Source organism: Setaria viridis, chromosome 1, assembly GCF_005286985.2.
Source record: "Setaria viridis chromosome 1, Setaria_viridis_v4.0, whole genome shotgun sequence".
NCBI lineage: Eukaryota > Viridiplantae > Streptophyta > Magnoliopsida > Poales > Poaceae > Setaria > Setaria viridis.
In genome coordinates, this window is record NC_048263.2 from 33,040,125 (window position 1) to 33,059,189 (window position 19,065).

At 46.9% G+C, this 19,065-nt stretch overlaps 1 protein-coding gene and 1 long non-coding RNA gene across 5 annotated transcripts; both read right to left on the reverse strand.

Moving 5' to 3' along the window:
- Nucleotides 1–8,894: 8,894 nt before the first annotated feature.
- Nucleotides 8,895–9,827, reverse strand: LOC140221682 (uncharacterized). The gene has a single exon (XM_072291415.1). It carries the CDS (start codon nt 9,825–9,827, stop codon nt 8,895–8,897), a length of 933 nt encoding a protein of 310 aa, XP_072147516.1.
- Nucleotides 9,828–12,592: 2,765 nt separating this feature from the next.
- On the reverse strand, nt 12,593–16,219 carry LOC117837342 (uncharacterized). Of its 4 annotated transcripts, XR_004636323.2 has the most exons (3): nt 15,712–16,215; nt 15,592–15,632; nt 12,593–15,426 (listed from the first exon to the last, which is right to left on the reverse strand). It is a non-coding gene; the product is annotated as an uncharacterized lncRNA (long non-coding RNA). The 4 variants fall into 4 exon arrangements; XR_004636321.2 differs by lacking the exon at nt 15,592–15,632 and having other exon boundaries at nt 15,712–16,219; XR_004636320.2 differs by having other exon boundaries at nt 12,593–15,632; nt 15,712–16,219.
- Between the last annotated feature and the right edge of the window lie 2,846 nt (nt 16,220–19,065).

Here is a 19,065-nt window from a genome sequence, read left to right on the forward strand (position 1 = left end):
TAATTTAACACCTGCTGGTTGAAGAGTGCCGACAACCATTGGATGATGGAGGCGATCGCGCCCTCTCTGACGCCCGGGATTTTCGTTAAACAAATGAAATATCACGAGGTAGTTGGCATCAGGTCGTTAGGATGTCCAGGATTGTTTATGAATTCTTGAGGGGAGCCATCTTGATCCCCTCCTTTCTCAAACGCACGGTTGGCTAGTTCATCATTCTGTCAGAGCGCAAAACTTTACTCAGTTCTAACGCTGTCCCGCCTCCCGATCATACAGACGATCGACCGCAGCTTACCTGTCATGCACGAGCAGCGATCGATGCGTCGGCTGCAGCCTGAAGCGCAGCCACCGACCATTCTTTGCGCCAGCGAAGGAGAATGTTCTTGGCCTTGGCCCGCTGCCTCTGCAACTTTTGCACTCTACTGCACATCGCTGCATGCTCACGTTTCACAAAATTTTTTGAAAGCAAATGGTGAGTGACGACCGAATAGTTTGATGCGGCGCCATGTGAGCGGTCGCTAGGTCGGTTGATGCAAAGTGCATTATCATATCGCGCTTTACAAATCACGTAGAGCTTTTGCGGTGTTCAGGGCGGAATGCAGGCGCATTATGTTGTGGAGCCGAGGGTTCAGAAAGGGGAAGCGTCTCGAGCCCTGAGCTGCACATCAGAATTCCGCTTTTGATCTGTGGTCTGTAGCGCTCAGCAGCTCTCGCGATGCTATGTAATCCAAAATACAATCCAGTGTTCTATATTTCAAAAAAGATTGTGCAATAGTTAGCTTTTGAAATCTTGGTGGTTGAAGTGACCCCGCAGGCACATGCATGCGACATGTATGCCTTTGGACCAGATTCGATGGCTGAAAGCCTGAAACTGAAATGGGAGTCACAACGAGTGGTATGTGATTTGTGCAACTGCGCTGTTTGAGACCCGGTGAGTTTCGAGTCCATTGGTTAGGTTTTCTTGGCATGCAAGGTTAGAATTATACTTACCCTGAATCTGACTGAAGTGACCCTATGCTTTATCAGCATGCAGTTCAACATCTGAGCTTTTGGTTAAAAAGAAGGAAGATCAGTGGTTAAAAAGAAGGAAGAGCAGTGGTTACCCATGCCAACAAACTAGCCTTTGTTTATATGACACTACTGTCTACTACTAGTAGTAGTAATCTAGTAGATGGAGGCAGCATGAGGAACTGGAACTCTGTGCAGGGCTGCAGGCTCAAGCAGTCAAAGTGTGTGCTCAAAAGTGGTGGCCGGCGGTCAGTATAGGTATAGTCCAGAACACCGAATCGGCAGTTAGTTTGGCCGTTGGGATGGGGCCCACGTATAGGCTCGATTCGCGGGCAAATCCTGCGCCTCGTTGGGGACCTCACCGCGGTTGGTGCTCGATCCGAGACACGTGGATGTCGGGTTGCCTGGCCGCCTGGGGCATTTGTTCGCAAGTAGTGCGCGCACATGGAATGCTTTCCTTCTCTTTGACCTTGCTTGCGTGCTGCGGGCTACAATAGCATGGCTGCGTGGGGTTGGTTAATTCGTTCAAGTTTTCGGTTCATTGATATGCTATCCACCCATGATTCTTGCATGACCAGTTGCTAATAATAGCCATAAGTTTCTCTAAAAAAACTGTAGTTTATTTTGAAAAAAAGGGGTAAATTTTAGCGGTCGAGAAAAATTAAACTTCAGTGCAACAGGTTAATCTCCATTCATGGGTTTACTGGTGGAACACATGTGGTGGGGATGGACACCGCGGACTAGCATTGCGCGGCCGCCGGAGGCCGGGCGGGGCATCTCTGCGTCCTCCGGCGTTGGGCGGTCAGGGTCGCCCTGACACCGGCGCCGTGAATTGTGGAATTTTCAGGGCACCCCGCCGACGATATCGGCACCGGCGCCGGGACGTGATGCACGCGTGGCCTAGTTGCCCCTCCACCCCCACCGACAGCATGCACCAGACGGCTGCGGAAACTGACTGAAAACTCGGCCGTTCGTCCGCGTGCAGCCGCCGAAATCAGGGCCGAAAGGTGCTCCTCCTCTGTCGCGGCTTCACGCCTTGCTGGCCTGCCGCCGTACGCAGCAGCATTGTCCCTCTCTTTCATTTTTTTTTTAAAACTCCTCGCAGCGGAGTCTTGCCTTGGAGGCAGCAATCCTCGCCGTGGACAAAGACCTGGCTTGCTGCTGGTGCGTGCGTGTTTACTGTTTAGCCTGATTTCTTTTTCCGCGAATGAACCAGAGATGAACGAACGAAGATGCGTGCCGGCGAGTACGTGGGGAGCTGACCGTGCAGGCCGATACTACGCTTCAATTCCTTCGTGGCTTGTGCTAAACCAAACCTATGTGAAGGATGTATTTAATTTGGAGCCGGCAGCTAAACCAAATCCCACGCAAAATGGAGGCATGATCTTCACATTAATCTCATGCGGAGTGATCTGATGGGAAAATGAAAGAAAATTTTAAAACCCATCTGTGAGACACTGAGACAAGTCTTTGAATCGTAGGGCGATTGAACCGCTTCCAGCGAAATTTATAGGTTCCCAACAAGCCACAGCTCACCAGGCCGAGATCGAGTCCATTTCAGGTTGAAGTCGGAAAACAAGCAACAGTTGAAAGTCCCCCAAAGGCCCAAACGCCCCAAGGCCGACGAAGCCGAACCGTGTTGCACTGTTGTGCAGGCTCCTGGCTGCGGGCCGTGAAAATGGCATGTGGATTTAGATGGCCTGGGCCTTCCGGTTTATGGGCTTTTGGCGGCGAGCGAGAGTGGCTCAGATGCTACCGCCGGCGTGAGCGGGTCCCAACTCCAGGTCTCCATCTGCTCAGCTGAAAGGAGGCGGGCGACTCACGCTTTGAAACAAGCATGAGTGCCGTGCCGGAGACCCGACTTTTTTTTTTGTTTTTTTTGTCTTTTTTGAAAGATTCTCACAAATACGCCTCTGGTGAAACCAATTCCAAAAATAGACCCTTAGCTTGGCGCCATCCACGCTGGCGCCAAGCTTACACATCTCGGCGCCAGGATGGCTGGCGCCAAGGTAAATTCGCACCTGCTAGCGTGGACGGCGACGTGGCGGGGGCTTGGCGCCATGGATCTTGGCGCCAAGCCTTGGCGTCATGGATCTTGGTGCCAAGCTTGGCGCCGTAGTCCTCGGCGCCGAGCAATTTATCCCATCCTCCTAGCGTTTCGAACGAAATAAGTATAATTATTCCGAGGAGTGTGCAACAAACTACGCTCTAGTTCAACTGGATTCTGAGAAGTGTGCAACAAACTACGCTCTAGTTCACAGTTGAACTAGAGCGTAGTTTGTTGCACACTCCTCGAAATAATTATACTTATTTCGTTCAAAACGCCAGGAGGATGGGATAAATTGCTCGGCACCGAGGACTACGGCGCCAAGCTTGGCGCCAAGATCCATGGCGCCAAGCCCCCGCCACGTCGCCGTCCACGCCAGCAGGTGCGTATGGACCTTGGCGCCAGCCATCCTGGCGTCGAGACGTGTAAGCTTGGCGTTAGCGTGGATGGCGCCAAGCTAAGGGTCCATTTTTGGAATTGGTTTCGCGAGGAGCGTATTTGTGAAAATCTTTCGAAAAAAGACTAAAAAACGAAAAAGTCGGGCCGGAGACCCGAAAAATCGCTGGGCGAGGACGAGCTTAACGACTGCTGATGCAAACAAATGCAGGCTCCATTTTCTTTACGGAACAAGTACAAGCGCCATTTCCAACCGTAAGTACAAGCGCCATTTCCAACCGCCACTAGCCATGGCCATCGCACGACGCGCAGCAGATGGACAGGTTCCAGGAGCTTCACGGGGCAAATACGTATTACGGAGAACAAACTGTCGCGGCAGCAATTTTGCTGCCTCTTCAATGCGAGAGCATGCTACACATGAGAACTGTGGATTAGCGTACAGAACTGAAGCCGATAGTGGTGGCTTCTAGAGTCTGGACCTACATGTATGAACTGTGAACAAAAACCAACTGCAGTAAATTCCCTCAATGCCACTGAAAATTATGTGATTTCCATCAATACCATCATAATTATTTTTTTTCGAAAGGAGAGAGCTTTATTGATTAGGGATTATCACTACAAATGAGTGCATGAACACACTCAAGAAACGAAAGAAAAGAAACACAGCACTGCCTCGATCTGATGGCTAGATGAGCTAGCTCATGAGCCACCGTATTCTGCTCTCTCTCTATCTTCATGAAAATTAAGCTACGTAGCTGCTGACCTTCACACAGGGCATTCATGATTACAGGAGCCACCTGGGACCTGTCCATACCTCCCTTCCTGAGCTTATCAATTACAGTGGAGCAGTCTGCTTCCAACACCATATCCCGGTCTGCCCACCATGCAACCATCCTGATTCCCTCTAAGCATGCTAGCGCTTCTGCTTCTTCAGCATCTCTGCAATGCCGTAACCATCTGCCATCAGTAGAGGTTTGCCCGTGCAATCACGTATAACAACCCCTACAGCTGCTGCACCTGTCTCTATGATGAAAGCCCCATCCACATTGATTTTGAGTGTTTCGCCTGATGGTGGAGACCACTTCTTTGGAGATTTCTGCTGGCACAGCCGCACAACTCTCCTCTCATTACAGACCTTCTGCTTTCCTCGACCATCATCCGATGGTTGTTGTGGTCGGATTTGCGATAGTGCGTTGAGGTATTTAGTAAGAAAGACCACCGATCCGCAATGGATATTTGCTCGCCCGCTTGCAGCACTGCATTCCTAGCGCTCCAACAACGCCATATTAGCATAAGGAAATTGGAAGCAGTGTCAATATCACACCGTGCTAGTAACAGGAGGAGCCATTTCGGTCCCATGTATGTGATGTCCTCTTCCCTTGGCAGTGCGACATGCTTTCGCAACTCTTACCGAAGCGCTCGTGCATGTGGGCAGGAGATGATAGCATAGAAATAATCTTCCATCCGCTAGCCACACAGCTCGCAACTGCTCACCTGGTCTAGATGCTTATAGCATTTGTTTGCCCTTGTGGGCATTCCATTTCGGACAACCTTCCATGCAAAAACCCTGACATTGGACGGCACATTTGCTCCCCATATTTTCTTCTAGATTTCTCTGTGCCCCTCTATACTGGTACTGGAACCTTTCTCCCCTAAATCATAATTCATTCTCAGCGCTACCTTGTATGCACTTCGCACCATGAATAAATCTGACTTCTCGAAGTTCCATGCTATCCAATCTGGACACGACAATCATGAGAGCTTAATTTTTAGGATTTCAGCTACATCGCAGAGGTAAAAATACCTCCTAACAAGCGTCTTCATCCTAGCAATTGGAAGTTTAATCAATGAGATGCACAACCCTCCGGATTTGGCAGGTTCTAGTGCTTCCAATAAGGTGCAAACCATACAGCCTTGGTAACCAATTATCACGCCATATACAAATGGTATGGTCGTCTCCGACTCGCCAGACAATTCCTTCTTTCAGAAGTACCAACCCATGCTCTATTGCTCTCCACGTTTGAGACGCTTCACCTGCCGTCGCCATGTCCAGAAGGTTGCCTCTGGGAAAGTATTTAGCACGTAGAACCCGCGCGCAAAGGCTATCAGGGAAGGCAATTAATCTCCAAGCCTGTCACGCCAATAGTGTTTGGTTGAACAAGTGGAGATCTTTGAAACCCATACCTCCGTGACCCTTTGGTAGGATCATCGTTTTCCAGGGTACCCACTGTACCTTGCGTTTCCCCTTATCCGAACCCCACCAAAAGGCACAGATACTTTTCATTAGATCTTCACACAAACCTCTCGTGATCTTGAAAATGCTCATAATATAATTTGGCAGCGCTTGGGCAACTAACTTGATTCCTCCTTATCTGCAGCTGATAGGGCTTTCTCCTTGCCTGCAACCATATGTTTCATAAGTCTCGCTACAAGTGGTTGGAATGTCCCTCGCTTTAACCTTCCATTTGGTGTGGGCTGACCTAAATATTTCTCTTCAAAATTCAGGCGTTCAACCCCTAAAATAGACTTGACTGCCTGAGCCCTCGCCTCATCTCCTCCCTCACGCACCAGTAAGGAACATTTACTTGGGCTCAGGAGCTGCCCTGTGCACTTTTCAAAAGTTGATATGGCTGATCGCACATTACAAGCCTGTTCTTCGGTAGCACAGAAGAAGAGCAAACTATCATCAGCAAATAATAAGTGTGAAACGCTAGACGCTCTCCTACATACCTTTAGGCCCTCGAGCCGATTCAGTCTTTCATACTGTTTCAACAAGGATGACAAACCATCAGCAACACGAAGGAAAAGATCAGGCGAAAGCGGATCACCTTGCTGTAAACCACGCGACAGGGTGAAAGGTACCAGGGTACCCCATTGAAGCAGACAAAATAGCGCACTGTGGTTACACACGTCATAACCCAATGCACCCATTGACTTTGAAAGCCCAGCTTCATCAACAACCTTTTTAGATAACCCCAATCCACACGATCATACGCCTTCGATAGATCACGCAAAATTCCCCTCTATCACCTATGCTTTGTCTGATGGCATGTATGCATTCAAATGCTATCAAGGCATTATCAGTTATCAACCTCCCTGGAACAAAGGTGCTCTGTTCCTGCGACACAATCTCACCTAACGGGGGCCCTAATCTATTCACCATGCATTTAGAGATCACTTTGTAGATAACGTTGCACAGACTTATGGATCGAAATCTTTTAATTCCTCTAGGTTGCTGATCTTTGGAATTAGTACAGTGGCCATCTCATTGATACCCGATGGCATGACGCCGTCAGAGAAGAACTTCTTAATAGCATTAATCACATCCTTCTTCAGAATGTCCCAGTGTCTCTAAAAGAAGCGCGTTGAAAAACCATCCGGGCCTAGCGCCTTAAGCGGACCCATCTGGAATAGCGCGTCTAAAATTTCCTAATCAGTGAACTCCTTACATAGGTGGTTGTTCATCTCATCATTGATCTTTGGCTCGACTAGCTGCAGCAACTCGTTAGGAATGACTCCCTGATCGGCCCTATATAATTCCTCAAAGAATGAGGATGCCATCTCCTTCAACTCTTGTATATTCTCACTCCACTCACCATTACTCTGCTTGAGTCTCTTAATTTTGTTCTTCCAGGCTCGCCACACAGCCTGCCTATGAAAATAACTAGTATTTCTATCTCCTTCCTTGAGCCATGCGATACACAAGCGCTGGAACCACATCATTTCTTCCCTGTATAGCAGCTCGTCCATTCTATCTGTTACTTTCCGGATTTCACAATGTTCTATCCCTGGATCCGCCTTGAGCTCCTCCAACTTGACTCTTAACATGTCCAGCTCTGCTGTGACTGACCCAAAGTTCTCTTTTTGCTCCAGGTACGCATAGCTGATTTTACCTGACGCAAAGCTGCAGCAACACCTCCCAGCCCTTCACTACTTGGTGCTGTACACCAAGCTTCCTTCACTTCTTGCGCTAGTGACTCCAAGCGTTCCCACATAATTTCATAGAGAAAGATTCGAGATTTATGCTGTTCCCAGTTCTCCTTTCTAATTTCAAGAAATAGCAGGCAATGGTCGGATTGAGAGGACACAAGGTGATGCAATGTAGCGTCACCAAACAAATCACGCTAGCTAGAATCCGTAACAGCACGATTGAGGCCTACCTTAACATTTGTGTCTCCTGAGCGTCCATTACCATAGGTGTAAGGGAGACCCACAAACCCTAAATCAACCAGGTCGCAGTCGCTCAAGACTTCCCGAAATGCCGCCATCTGACTTTCCAGTCTCTTGTAGACAAAGAAGTGCTCAAAGCCCCACATGGTTTTATTGAAATCACCAACTACTAACCATGGGAGATTAGATACCCCCCGAAGTCAACAAAGAGCATCCCACATAATATGGCGATTTTTTGTTCTCAGCTCACCATAAACAAACGTGATTCTAAACCACGGATCATGCATGCTCGCGCGTGTAGAGACATCAATATAACAATAATTCTTTTCTATTAAATTAACTTCAACAGACTCATGCCAAAAAAGAACTAAGCCTCCACTCCTACTGACACTATCCATACTAATGCAATTCTTTAAGCCTAATCTCCAACGCAAATGTCCTACCCTATTCTCTGAATTATGAGTTTCACAAAGAAAAATAAAAGACGGGCTTTTAGCTCTCACAAGAGCCATCAATTCCTGAACTGTGCGAGAGAGCCCGGTCCCTCGACAGTTCCATACCAAGGCATTCATTTTGCCTGGCGGGGCTCGCCGTGAGCGCCCGCTAGGGACTTACACTTTCCTCGTGCATAGACGTCCTCCTCCACCATCGGACTAGCACCAGCACCTTTGTCGACAGCTGTCATCATCGATGTAACACCTTCATTCAAAAGACCGTTGTCCTGCAGCTCTTGCATAGATTTTATAATTGCTCCCGGCTTCAAGATCTTTTTATTCTTCTTCTGTTTGTCGATGTCCTTCGCAGCACCTGGGCTTTTCGGGTGGGACTTTCTCTCATACAGATTGCCATTTTTTGCTTTAGCCATCTGCAGCCTGTCATGAATGCTTAGCAGCATAGAAGGCGCCATACTGGCAACGCCCATTTGTGCAGACAAAGATCCCTCACTAGAGTCGACAAAGGAATTTAACCTCGAGACTCTACCTTGCACATCCGCCAATGGAGCCTCTGGCTGGTTTTGGACAGAAGCAAAAGTAGATACATTGGGGTCGAGGAGCCCCTCATCCACTGCCATTTTTTGGACATCCTATGCCAATGAACTTTCCACCTCCAGATCGATCGCCGCCTGTCCAATTGGTGATTCATCCATCTTTTCCATAGACACTCCTTATTTCACATGTGCGCTCTTGCTAGCATTTTGCTGAACGCCACCACTGAACGCTGAATAGCTATGCGCCCCTCCACTCATCCGCGGCTTAAGGGAAGCAAGCACCCTATCTCACTGACCACTACTAAAATTCAGACCCCTTTTGGCAGCTAGGGGCGACGCACGAAAAGATATGGTTCTCCCCACCTCTTTCTTGTGCGGCGAAGCCCGCAGCTCCGTACCATAACGGATGCCCCCATCACCATGCACTTCATCTGAGCACTCGCGATCAGCATGGCCAATGCAACCACACATAAAACAGAAATGTGGTACTCCTTCATATTTCACCATGAACACCATAACACCATGCCCCTTCACCCTGATATGGACACTAGGTTGCAGGGCATTTGCTAAAGGGAAATTCACCCTGACTCTCTTGAAATCCCTTACTTCTTCGCCAATCTCCATGACCCCTCCAATCTTGCTTCCAAGTACCCTCACAAAACTATCAGTCATCATCCCGATCGGGATATCGTAGAGGCGAACCAACAATGGGATGGATTCGATGACCACGTCAGACGGTCTAGTGAACCCATCGTAGCGCACAATGATAAGAGCATCTCCCCTATACTTCCATGGCCCTCCTCGGAGCACATACTTCAGCCCGCATTCTGACTTGAACTCCAGCAGGTATCTATTATCTCTGAGGTCCCTCGAGACCACCTCTCCCTTGAGGTCCCAAATGCCGCACATCTCTAAGAAAACACTGCGCCATTTAAAATGACGCCAAGTATAGAATCTAGCAATCACCAGCCACTTGTTCTGCCTACCAGCTTGCAACTCCTCTTCCTCAAAAATAAATTCATCTTCATCTTCTACTGCGTCCAACGGCTGCTTGCCATGGACAATCAACCTTCTATCCAGGTTCGCTTGATGGCGAAGGTTCCCTTCCACATCGTCCAGGTCGCCTGCAGCCTGGGATCCAACTTCGCGATCACCCATGGCACCAGTTCTTCCTTCCTGCTGCAAAAGCTTCGAGTTGCCAATGTTCCCCTCGCAGCTCATCGTACCAACTGGGGCGTTTCCTCCACGAAGATCACCGGACGTTGGTTTCAGGTGGGCAAATCTCTTCACCGGAGATCCCGTATCACCCTCCCACCACGGACCTTAGATCAAAAGAGCAAAAGAGGTGGCGCCGCCAGGGTAGCCGAGGAACCAGGAACAGAGCAACCCTAAGACTTGAAACGGCAAACAAAGATATACCTCCTGTAACTATTGAGACGTGGCCGATACGGAGACTCCTGTCGCCGTACGATGATCAGATCCCAACGCCGGCCAAACCAAGCTCGAGAGGAACGTATCTGCGATTCGTAACTGAACTGGACTCAAACACAACCAGACCCTAGATGAGTTGCTGTAGATCGACGGAGAACTCCTGTCCAAACTGCCCACCGCCTCCCGGCAGCCGCAGTAGACCAGCTTCCGACCCTGACAACGAGCTCGCCAGAGAAATCCTAAGACCTAGATGCAAACTTCCAGTCGCTGCCGAGTCACCCTCCGGTCGCCTCCATCATATCCGGAGTTTCTGTTTTTTCATTCTATCAGATACCATCGTAATTATTAACTTCCCTTTACTGCCATTGAATTAAATTTCGCATCCCCTCAGTGCTATTTCTGTTGGCTGGCCGTCAGAGGAGGGTAAAGTGACAAGTAAAATGACAATTTTATCCTTATAACATATTTCAGCTAATTCCCGCCATTGCAGTGGGACGGCATGTCGCTTGATAAAGAAAACAGATCATTGCTACATGCTCCCCAACGCATGAAAATTTTGTATAAGAACACATCTTCACATTTTTTTTGTGTGTGTTTTATTGAACGAGAAGCATCATTGGTCGACTTTCACATGGACGTATTGAATTTACAAGGACTGAAAACCTCGCGAACTTATCTAAACTCGAAATTGCAGATCATACAAAAAATAGGAAAATTCTGATCACCGTTTAAAAATGCAGAAAAGAAATCACCATAAAAAAGTTGGTTCTTCTAAATTTTATTTCCCATGTTGTTTACATAGTCCACAGATTCACAAATCCAATCATCCATCGTCATCATCGTGTGATGCGAAGAACAAGGAGAAGGAAAGGAGGACAAAGAAAGAAAAAGCAGGATCCGCTCGGCAAGCCGGCCTTGGTTCCATTTGGGTCGGCCTGTTCCGCCAGGATCGCCAATTCGTCATCAAGCCATGCTTCTCCGGCCGTGTCTTGCCCAGCTGCATCCCACGCATGATTTGCCCACCCGAGCGTCCCGGCGGCGTATGAGCACTCGTCTCGGCGGAGCATGCAGCGCGCCCGCCTGCGCATGGCCGCGCGGCTCACTCCGGACGCACTCTCAGGCACCCCCCCCCCCCCCCCCCCCCCCCCTCCCGCGTGGCTCGACCTGGTGACTCTTGCCGGAGCGCTAGGTCTAGGTGTCGTCGAATCGTCCAGGCCCCATGGAATCTCCACAGTTTCTGATTTGGGAACTAGGATTTGTCCATTTGGGGATAGGCTGGAGTCGGGCGCGGGATTGGCCTGCCGTTGTGTTACTTTCTCAAATCCAGAGAAAATCCAATACGAGTAGGCAATAGGAGGCAGGGAGCGGCTTCGATTCCACCGGTGCGAAGGCGCGGCCAGCAGCAGGCGAGGCGGGGCTCTAGAGCCTGGCCGCCGGCGTGATTGAAGATGATGGAAACAAGCGGTGGTTGAGATTGTGGGCTCATGTTGTCATTGGATGAGGGGCAAGTTTGGTAGTTGAGAATAGACGGAAGTGGCTGTTTGGAGGGTGGGCCCATCTGGTCAGTGAGCAACATTTAACAGCAGCTGACGGAAATGGCAATCAAGGAAGAGGAAATTTTATTCAGTGGCAGCAAAGGGAAGTTAAGAATTTCAATGGTATTGAGGGAACTTCTATAATTTCTAATGGCATTGAGGAAATTAAGAATTTCGATGGTATTGATGGAACTCCTTTAATTTCCAATGGCACTGAGAAATTTTTCTCTTCTTCATATGGCGGCAGCAGCAGAATTAGCGTCTGCTCTCGCTGGAGCTGCTCTACGCTGGACTTCTGATACAACGTCTTTAGATTCTGAGCCTGATTTGACGGCGTCGGCCAACCTCCGTTGAAGTGTCAACCGACCAAAACGCTTCGAAACAACCGCAGTTGAGAAAAGGGTGGATCTAACGAGGGTGATCCTATAAGACTGAAGAAATTAGCAATTGCCTGAGTCATGTTGAAGGTTTTTTTTAGAACAGTTTTTTTTTAAAGATCCGGCACCATCACCGGCATTCATTAATAAGAAGAAGAAGAATGTTTACATGCACAAGATACGCAGAGTAACAAGGGGGTCACCATTCAAAGTAGACTAATAGAAGGACAAATTAAATTAAAGCGAATAATCCTTAAGATAGTGTTTGGTTCGTGCTAAGGTAACGTAAATGTAGAACGAATTAGATTACAGTGTATTTGACGACGGAATAGGTGATTACCCTCTTTGTTTGATCGCACTATGGTAACGTAATCAGATTACGGTGTGAGCGTTGTATCTGATTACAGTGGAGAAGGGGTAACAAGTTGATATAAATATTTTTTAAGGGATTCAATTACAATGTCAATTGATTACAGATCACCGCAACCGTAATGGGATTCGTTCCCTTCCGTAATCAGATACCAAACACCAGACCCAGGTCCTTAGCATCAGCCAATATCTTGCCACATCACGCAGCTCCTCCAATAGTTGCTGTCTGGATTTCCATAGTTACCGAAAAAACCGTCCATTTCTCTACCACTAGTGGAGATACCCGTGCGACACGCACGGGTTTAAAATAAATTACATACAAGATATTTATTAATGTTTTGTCAACAATCCATCATATAGCTAACTAACTCGTACGCTGATTGATCATATACATCTTCAGACTTTCGTCTTGGGATGAATGAGCCAGGGAACATGTAGTCATACAAGTATTTTAATGTAGTTCTAATGTAGTTTCCCTAAACAAACAACATATATTTTCTTCACATTTCTCAAACACCACCCTCAGGCTCTACTCCTCCATGAGAATCTTATTCTCATTGCCGTTATCATTGACACCTCCTTCTATATCCTCATCTTTATCTTGAAGGCACGTCTTTCAGCCATCTGTCGGGAGAGCGTGACTCAATTATCTTTCAGCCAAAAAATATATAATTCCTGTGGAATATGTATTATGATTCACCAAAAGTCTACAATACTAACAGAACAACTCATACGTGGTTAAATTTCAAGGTTAATATCGCTATTTATTTTTATTCCTTTCCAACATATAGGAGCAAATTGTTCCAAACCGGCATGTATTTTAGAAAACCAGGATAGCAGCCTTGAGTGGAACAAGCAGCTCATTAATGAGTTATTGAGGTGTACTGCAAATAGTTAATTTAGATGGGAGAAACAAACTAACCTCTACATTATATAATTTGCCTCATCTTGGCTAATAAGTTTTGCAGATGACAGTGGTCTAGTAAACTGAGCAATATTCCAGAAACCAACATCAGGTTGGCTTGCAAAACAGTGCCTAGTAAAGTATTCATGGAAAGAAGCAGGGCCCTTATCGTGTCACGGAAAAGCTACACCCTGATCGACTCCATGGGCGCGTGAGATGCAGCCTTAGCCTTTGCAGATCAACATTGAGTGCACAAGAAGCAGGCTCTGCAGATGTTTTAGCTTTTCCTTGCGTCCCGCAAGACAAGAAAAGTTCACAATAAACTTATGACAAAACTATCCATGCTAAGAAGATATCAACCTAAAAAGCACTTTTTATTGCGATTAGCTTTAATGCATCAGGAGGGTATTCTTCACAAAGATATCAAACAAGTATATAGAAGCATAAAGGTTGAACCAGATCTCTCAATAAAAGCTAACCTTTTCAGGATCTGTCTAAAGAAATACTTTTTCTCTGTAAGTCGATTTCTGATCTTTTGTTCAGGTAGCGCATCAAAGAACTGGCAAGGATTTTCATTGTTTTTATGCAGCCTGTCTAAAAACATTTTGTGAATGTAGGGACAATACCTATGAGCTTAATAGAAATGGAAGCAAAACCTTTAAGAACAGAATATCTTTTAGATTTTTGAGCCTCAGGCAAAGCCAAATATGGTTCAACAATATTTGAATAGACTCATTTTCGTGATTCGTGATATTGCCTAACTATTTAAAGAATATCACATAACATTGCTATGTCCAATACTGAAATCTGAGCTATCATTAGATAGTGGACAGTGATATAATGGCAAGGCAATGAACAAAGTGCCATCGTATCCTGGTTTAAGCAGCAGAAACAGAAATCCTTTTTAGGTCATATGGCTACATCTTCAGGCTCAAATATTGGTCATTTAACTATCTAATATAATGGCCCCTTAACATTAAAGGCCACCATGACCAAGCGCGAGATCACAACACCTCAAGGAGTCATTAGTTCCCCAGACCTCATTCAGCATGGAAAACAAATGAGAAAGAAAACAAGAACATAAGGATCACCCTACCAGGCAAAGCAAACATCCTATCAAATATTTCCCTACCGGGCAAAACAAACATCGTATCAAATCTTTTCCTAACAGGCAAAGCAAATATCCTACGCATTGCTACGTTAGGTTTCAGTTATAGCAAAATAATTTAGAGCAGCAATTGCATGAAATATAGCTGTGAGCTCATTTTTCGAATAACATGATTGACAGCTACAGCAGAATGGCTTGTCTAGTTCACCTATTGGTGCCACTCCTGTTGTCATTGCTTAGTTCTTCTACTTTCCTTAATTATGCACAAGAAAAATGGGACAACGAAGTAGATAAACTGTCACAAGGGAAAAAGCTCCATTTCACAGCAGATGCTAACTTGCGAGGCATTGTCCCAAGAATATGGAGTTCCTGGATGTACCTGACTGCAGTGATATCCCCTTTAAAAATTCCTAAGTTCTCGTTTTTTTCCCTTGTTCATTTCTGCAGTAAGAAAATTACGATAACTAAACTCAAGAACCAGAAAGAAAAAAAAACAATATCATGACTGCCATGTATCTATTATCTATAGAAACAAGAATCAAAACCAGGAAATGGAAGAGAATCCTTCTGCATCCTTGAAAATTATAGATTTTATATCACTGGACTAAAAAAGCTTGCCAAAAAATCATATTATATCCTAAAACTGATAATAGCTACCTCACGAAATTTGTAGCCAGAAACATTACCTTGCTGTAGAGGCAGAGCTAGTTAACTGTGGCATTTTGTCAAACATCTTCAGGATGGAAGCAAATGAAGCAACAAAAGCTCCCTGCACCTGATGGCATTTTATCCGATACTGAAATCTGAGCTATCATTTCTAAACATTGGCACTGAAAACCCAAATAAAATTAATTTTCACAGTATTCGAACTCAAGTGTAGATGGGAAGATTCGAACAAAATGAATAGAGTTCTCATTGTCCTGGGTGCCAACATATAGCTTATCTTTGTGGCAACATTGCATACAGATGATTTCCTAACATTAATGATCACTTGATGTGTTGCATTCAACATAAGTAATTGAGTTCAACTTACCAGTTGGCATTCGGAAACGAAACTCCACTGTCAGGCCAATCATCAAAGATAGGGATCTGACTGCTGCAGAGGGGCCAAAAAAATAGACAGATCAATTAAGTTTAACAACGTAGAGGATGGTGTATTTACTAAATCGTACCAAGACAATTTTAAATCTGAATATTGAACACAGTGCATCCCCATACTTCCAATAATGATTCACTTCAAAACCAAATGGATCGAACTTACAAACAATGATATTCGTTTGTTTGCGTGATGAATAACCCATCCTGCACAAATTCTGCTCAGCTCCATGGCAAAAAAAAAGTGCACATCCTCAAACCCTAGGTCTTGGAGAGAAGGATGTACCTAGGGGGCATCGCAGGGAGACCTCGGTGCAGAACAGGTGAAGAGATCATTTGAGCTGGAGCCTCCCTAGCGACCTTCTGCCTTGCACGGAGGCGGAATCAGCTACGGTGATGAGGACCAGCAGCACCGCCCCTTGCGGGATCGACGACACCGCTGGATGGCATCGATGTTGCGGACGAGGAGCCCTAGCCTTGTCCACCAGGTCGTCAAGATCCTCCTTCCCGCTCATCGCCGCGGGTTGCGTAGCAGGCGCTGCGCTCACGGTCTCCGCCTCCGCCTCAAGCTCGGGCTCGGGCACGGGCACGGCTGCCGCCACAGCCGAGGACACAGCCGCGGGCGGGTCGGGGGCGGCGGGCTGCGGCGCGTCGGGGGCCAATGCGCGGAGGCAGAGCGGGGCGCGGCGGTGCGCGGGGGAAGGAGGTGGACGCGGAGGGGAGCGGCAGCTGGCGCCGCGGGGGGAAGCGGTGTCAGAACGAGCAGAAACTCAGAGAAATCAGCGAGCAAACGAAGTTCGGGGCTGTTTGGATAAAGTTGAGCCCCTTTACTATGGTTCGGATGGTAATTAGAAGCATTAAATATGAGTTAATTATAAAATTAATTGCAGAATCTCTAGGCTAATTCGCGAGACGAATCTATTAAGTCTAATTAATTCATCATTAGCAAATTAATTTTGTAATTAGACTATATTTAATACTTCTAATTAGTATCAAACATTCGATGTGACAGGTGGTAAAGCTTAGCACGTGAGAGCCAAACAGGCCCGAAGAAGGGAACTGAAAGGGGACTAAAGTGAGTGGATTCAGTAGAGCAGTAGCGATTGATAACTGATAAACACCAAGGTTTCAGGTACAGAGATTCACCAGATCGATTACCATGACGGCTACTGCTTAACTAGAATACGTACTAGGGTTCGTACTTCTTCGATAATGACCACCAACAACCGGTCTGGTCCCATTACAAGCCAACTAAACGGTAAAAGTAACAATGAGCTGTTACAGCTCTATCGGCGTTACTATTGACAGTCTGAAACACGGGTGAAAGCTACAGAATGGAAGGGAAACGTTCTCCGCCGTCGGATGAAGGATGGACGGCTCACTGAAAGTCGCTGAAACGTTTTAAGTGGCGCCGACTTTGCTTCCAAGAACTGAATTAACTGAATGGCTTCTTAACTGAATGGCTGAATGGCTGGTGTCCATCTGAATGAACTGCGCTCCTGACAAGCGGCGAGGGGAGCGGGCGGAGGAGGAGGGAGGCCTGGAGCGCACTGATGGCGGCGGAGGAGGACGAGTTACGTCGATGTGGTGGGAGGCGCGTGAGTTTTTATGCGGTGGAGGCGGCGGCGTCCAAGCGCGGAAGGAGAGGGGCAGATTGAGGGAGATGGGCGGCGTGATTGGCGGGCGGGACAGGCGCGAGTATGGCAGGCGGCTGGGCGGGTAGCTGCTAGCACGGTGAAAAGAATAGGCGTGATTTGACGGAATCATTTTCTATCGATTGATTTTTTTTGTTCGGGGTTCTTTCGTCACACCCCAATCCTAGCCCTAGCAGGTGGACCCTCCGTGAGGGGTAGGACAGAGGGGTAGGGGATCTAAATCTAGGTAAAAATTATTTTCAATTCTCTCCCTCTTTATAGTATAGATAATCGCCACATGGTCAGAATGACTAATGTGCGGATACCCCGTTTATTTGACGTATCAATTGAAGTCCAGAACAGTCATATTGAAGTTACTACACATGAATTAAAATTTAAAACTAATCTTATAGATAAGGGATCAATTGAATGGCAGTTCTAGACCGGTGATAGTACGAGGAATGAAATAGATATATCCTGTACTGACAGGTAGTACAAACAAAGTATTCACTGAGACCTCTTTGGATGTCCAAGTGCTATATTTTGATTCTGCTTCCACGTTTTTTGTGGTTGGGACTTGGTAGTGCTAAAGCTTGGAGGCACCTAATGTCTACATCTCAAATGTGGATGGCTGTCGTATAATCTAATATAAATATGTGGTGTGACTTTCTCTGTTTACTTTATAAAAAGAAGGGGAAAATAGGATGTACAGTATACCACCAAATCATATACGTAGTAGCAAATAAAGTCTTTAGAACTCCAAAAAAGGTTGATGGTCCATACCTATCAAGAACATCTTCTCGTTGCATGGTAGAGAGCAGACCATGAGTGCACATCAGCAAAGAACGGTATCCGTGATAGTTGATACCCAACTTCGGCCTTCCGGATAACATTTGTTGATTCATCTGCATAATTTTCGAAAACTTTTCTCATAACTTGTCCCTGATAGATCAGAAAATACTTCGTAGGACCAGAAAAGAATACTACAAACAAGAAGAACAGGACCTTGTCATATTCTTCTGATAACAACAAAAAAGAATAACAAATGAAGCTCAATCATAGATATAATAACAATCTACAGATCCAAACATCTATGACCAGCCTTATTTCCTCCTCCATTATACCCATTGGAGGAATAACAAATGAATTATGAGTAGATTGAGGTCATCTCGTTCAAGATATGCTGGGAAAAACATGAAGTTGATCTTTCCCAAAAAAACAGGTAGAAATGTAAAAGAGGGCTCCCTCAATACAGGCTTAATTAGGAGAGCATACCCAAAATCGAGTAGGTATTTGCACATCTTTCCATTTCCTGTAAACATGAATAATAATATGGTAAGAGCATGAAGTCATTCCTATTATAGTTATAGCACAGAAAAGGCCATTAAACATGTAGGCACTGCGGGAACCGTAAATTTGCCGAGTGTTCTTTCTTTGCCGAGTGTTTTTTTTCGAACACTCGGCAAACAAGCTTTGTGCCGAGTGCCGAGCCAAAAACACTTGGCAAAGAGGGGCTTTGCCGAGTGTCAAAAATAAAACACTCGGCAAAGCCCTCTTTGCCGAGTGTTTTATTTTTGACACTCGGCAAAAAAAATTAAAAAAAATCTTTGTTGAGTGTCCAAATCAGGACACTCGGCAAATGTCAATAGTATATCTCTTCCCCGGCTCCCTACCCAGCACCCCACCCGCCCGACGCGCCCCTCCTTAGCTTCCTCCGCGCAACACCGCCCGACGCGCCCCTCCTCCTCCTCCGCACAACACCGGCCCCCCACCTCCCTCTCCCCGCCGCCGGCTAGCCGTCGCCGCCGCTGCCCCTTCCCTCCCTCTCCCTCTCCTACCGGCGCCCCTCCCCCTCCTCTCCCCTCATCCCTCCCTCGCGCGACCGGCCCCTCTCTCCGGCGGCATCTCCGGCCGCCGCCCCGCCCCTCTCCCCAGATCCGACCGGATCCGGCCGCCGCACCGCCCCTCCTCCCCGGATCCGGCGGGGACTCCGCCCCTCCTCCCCG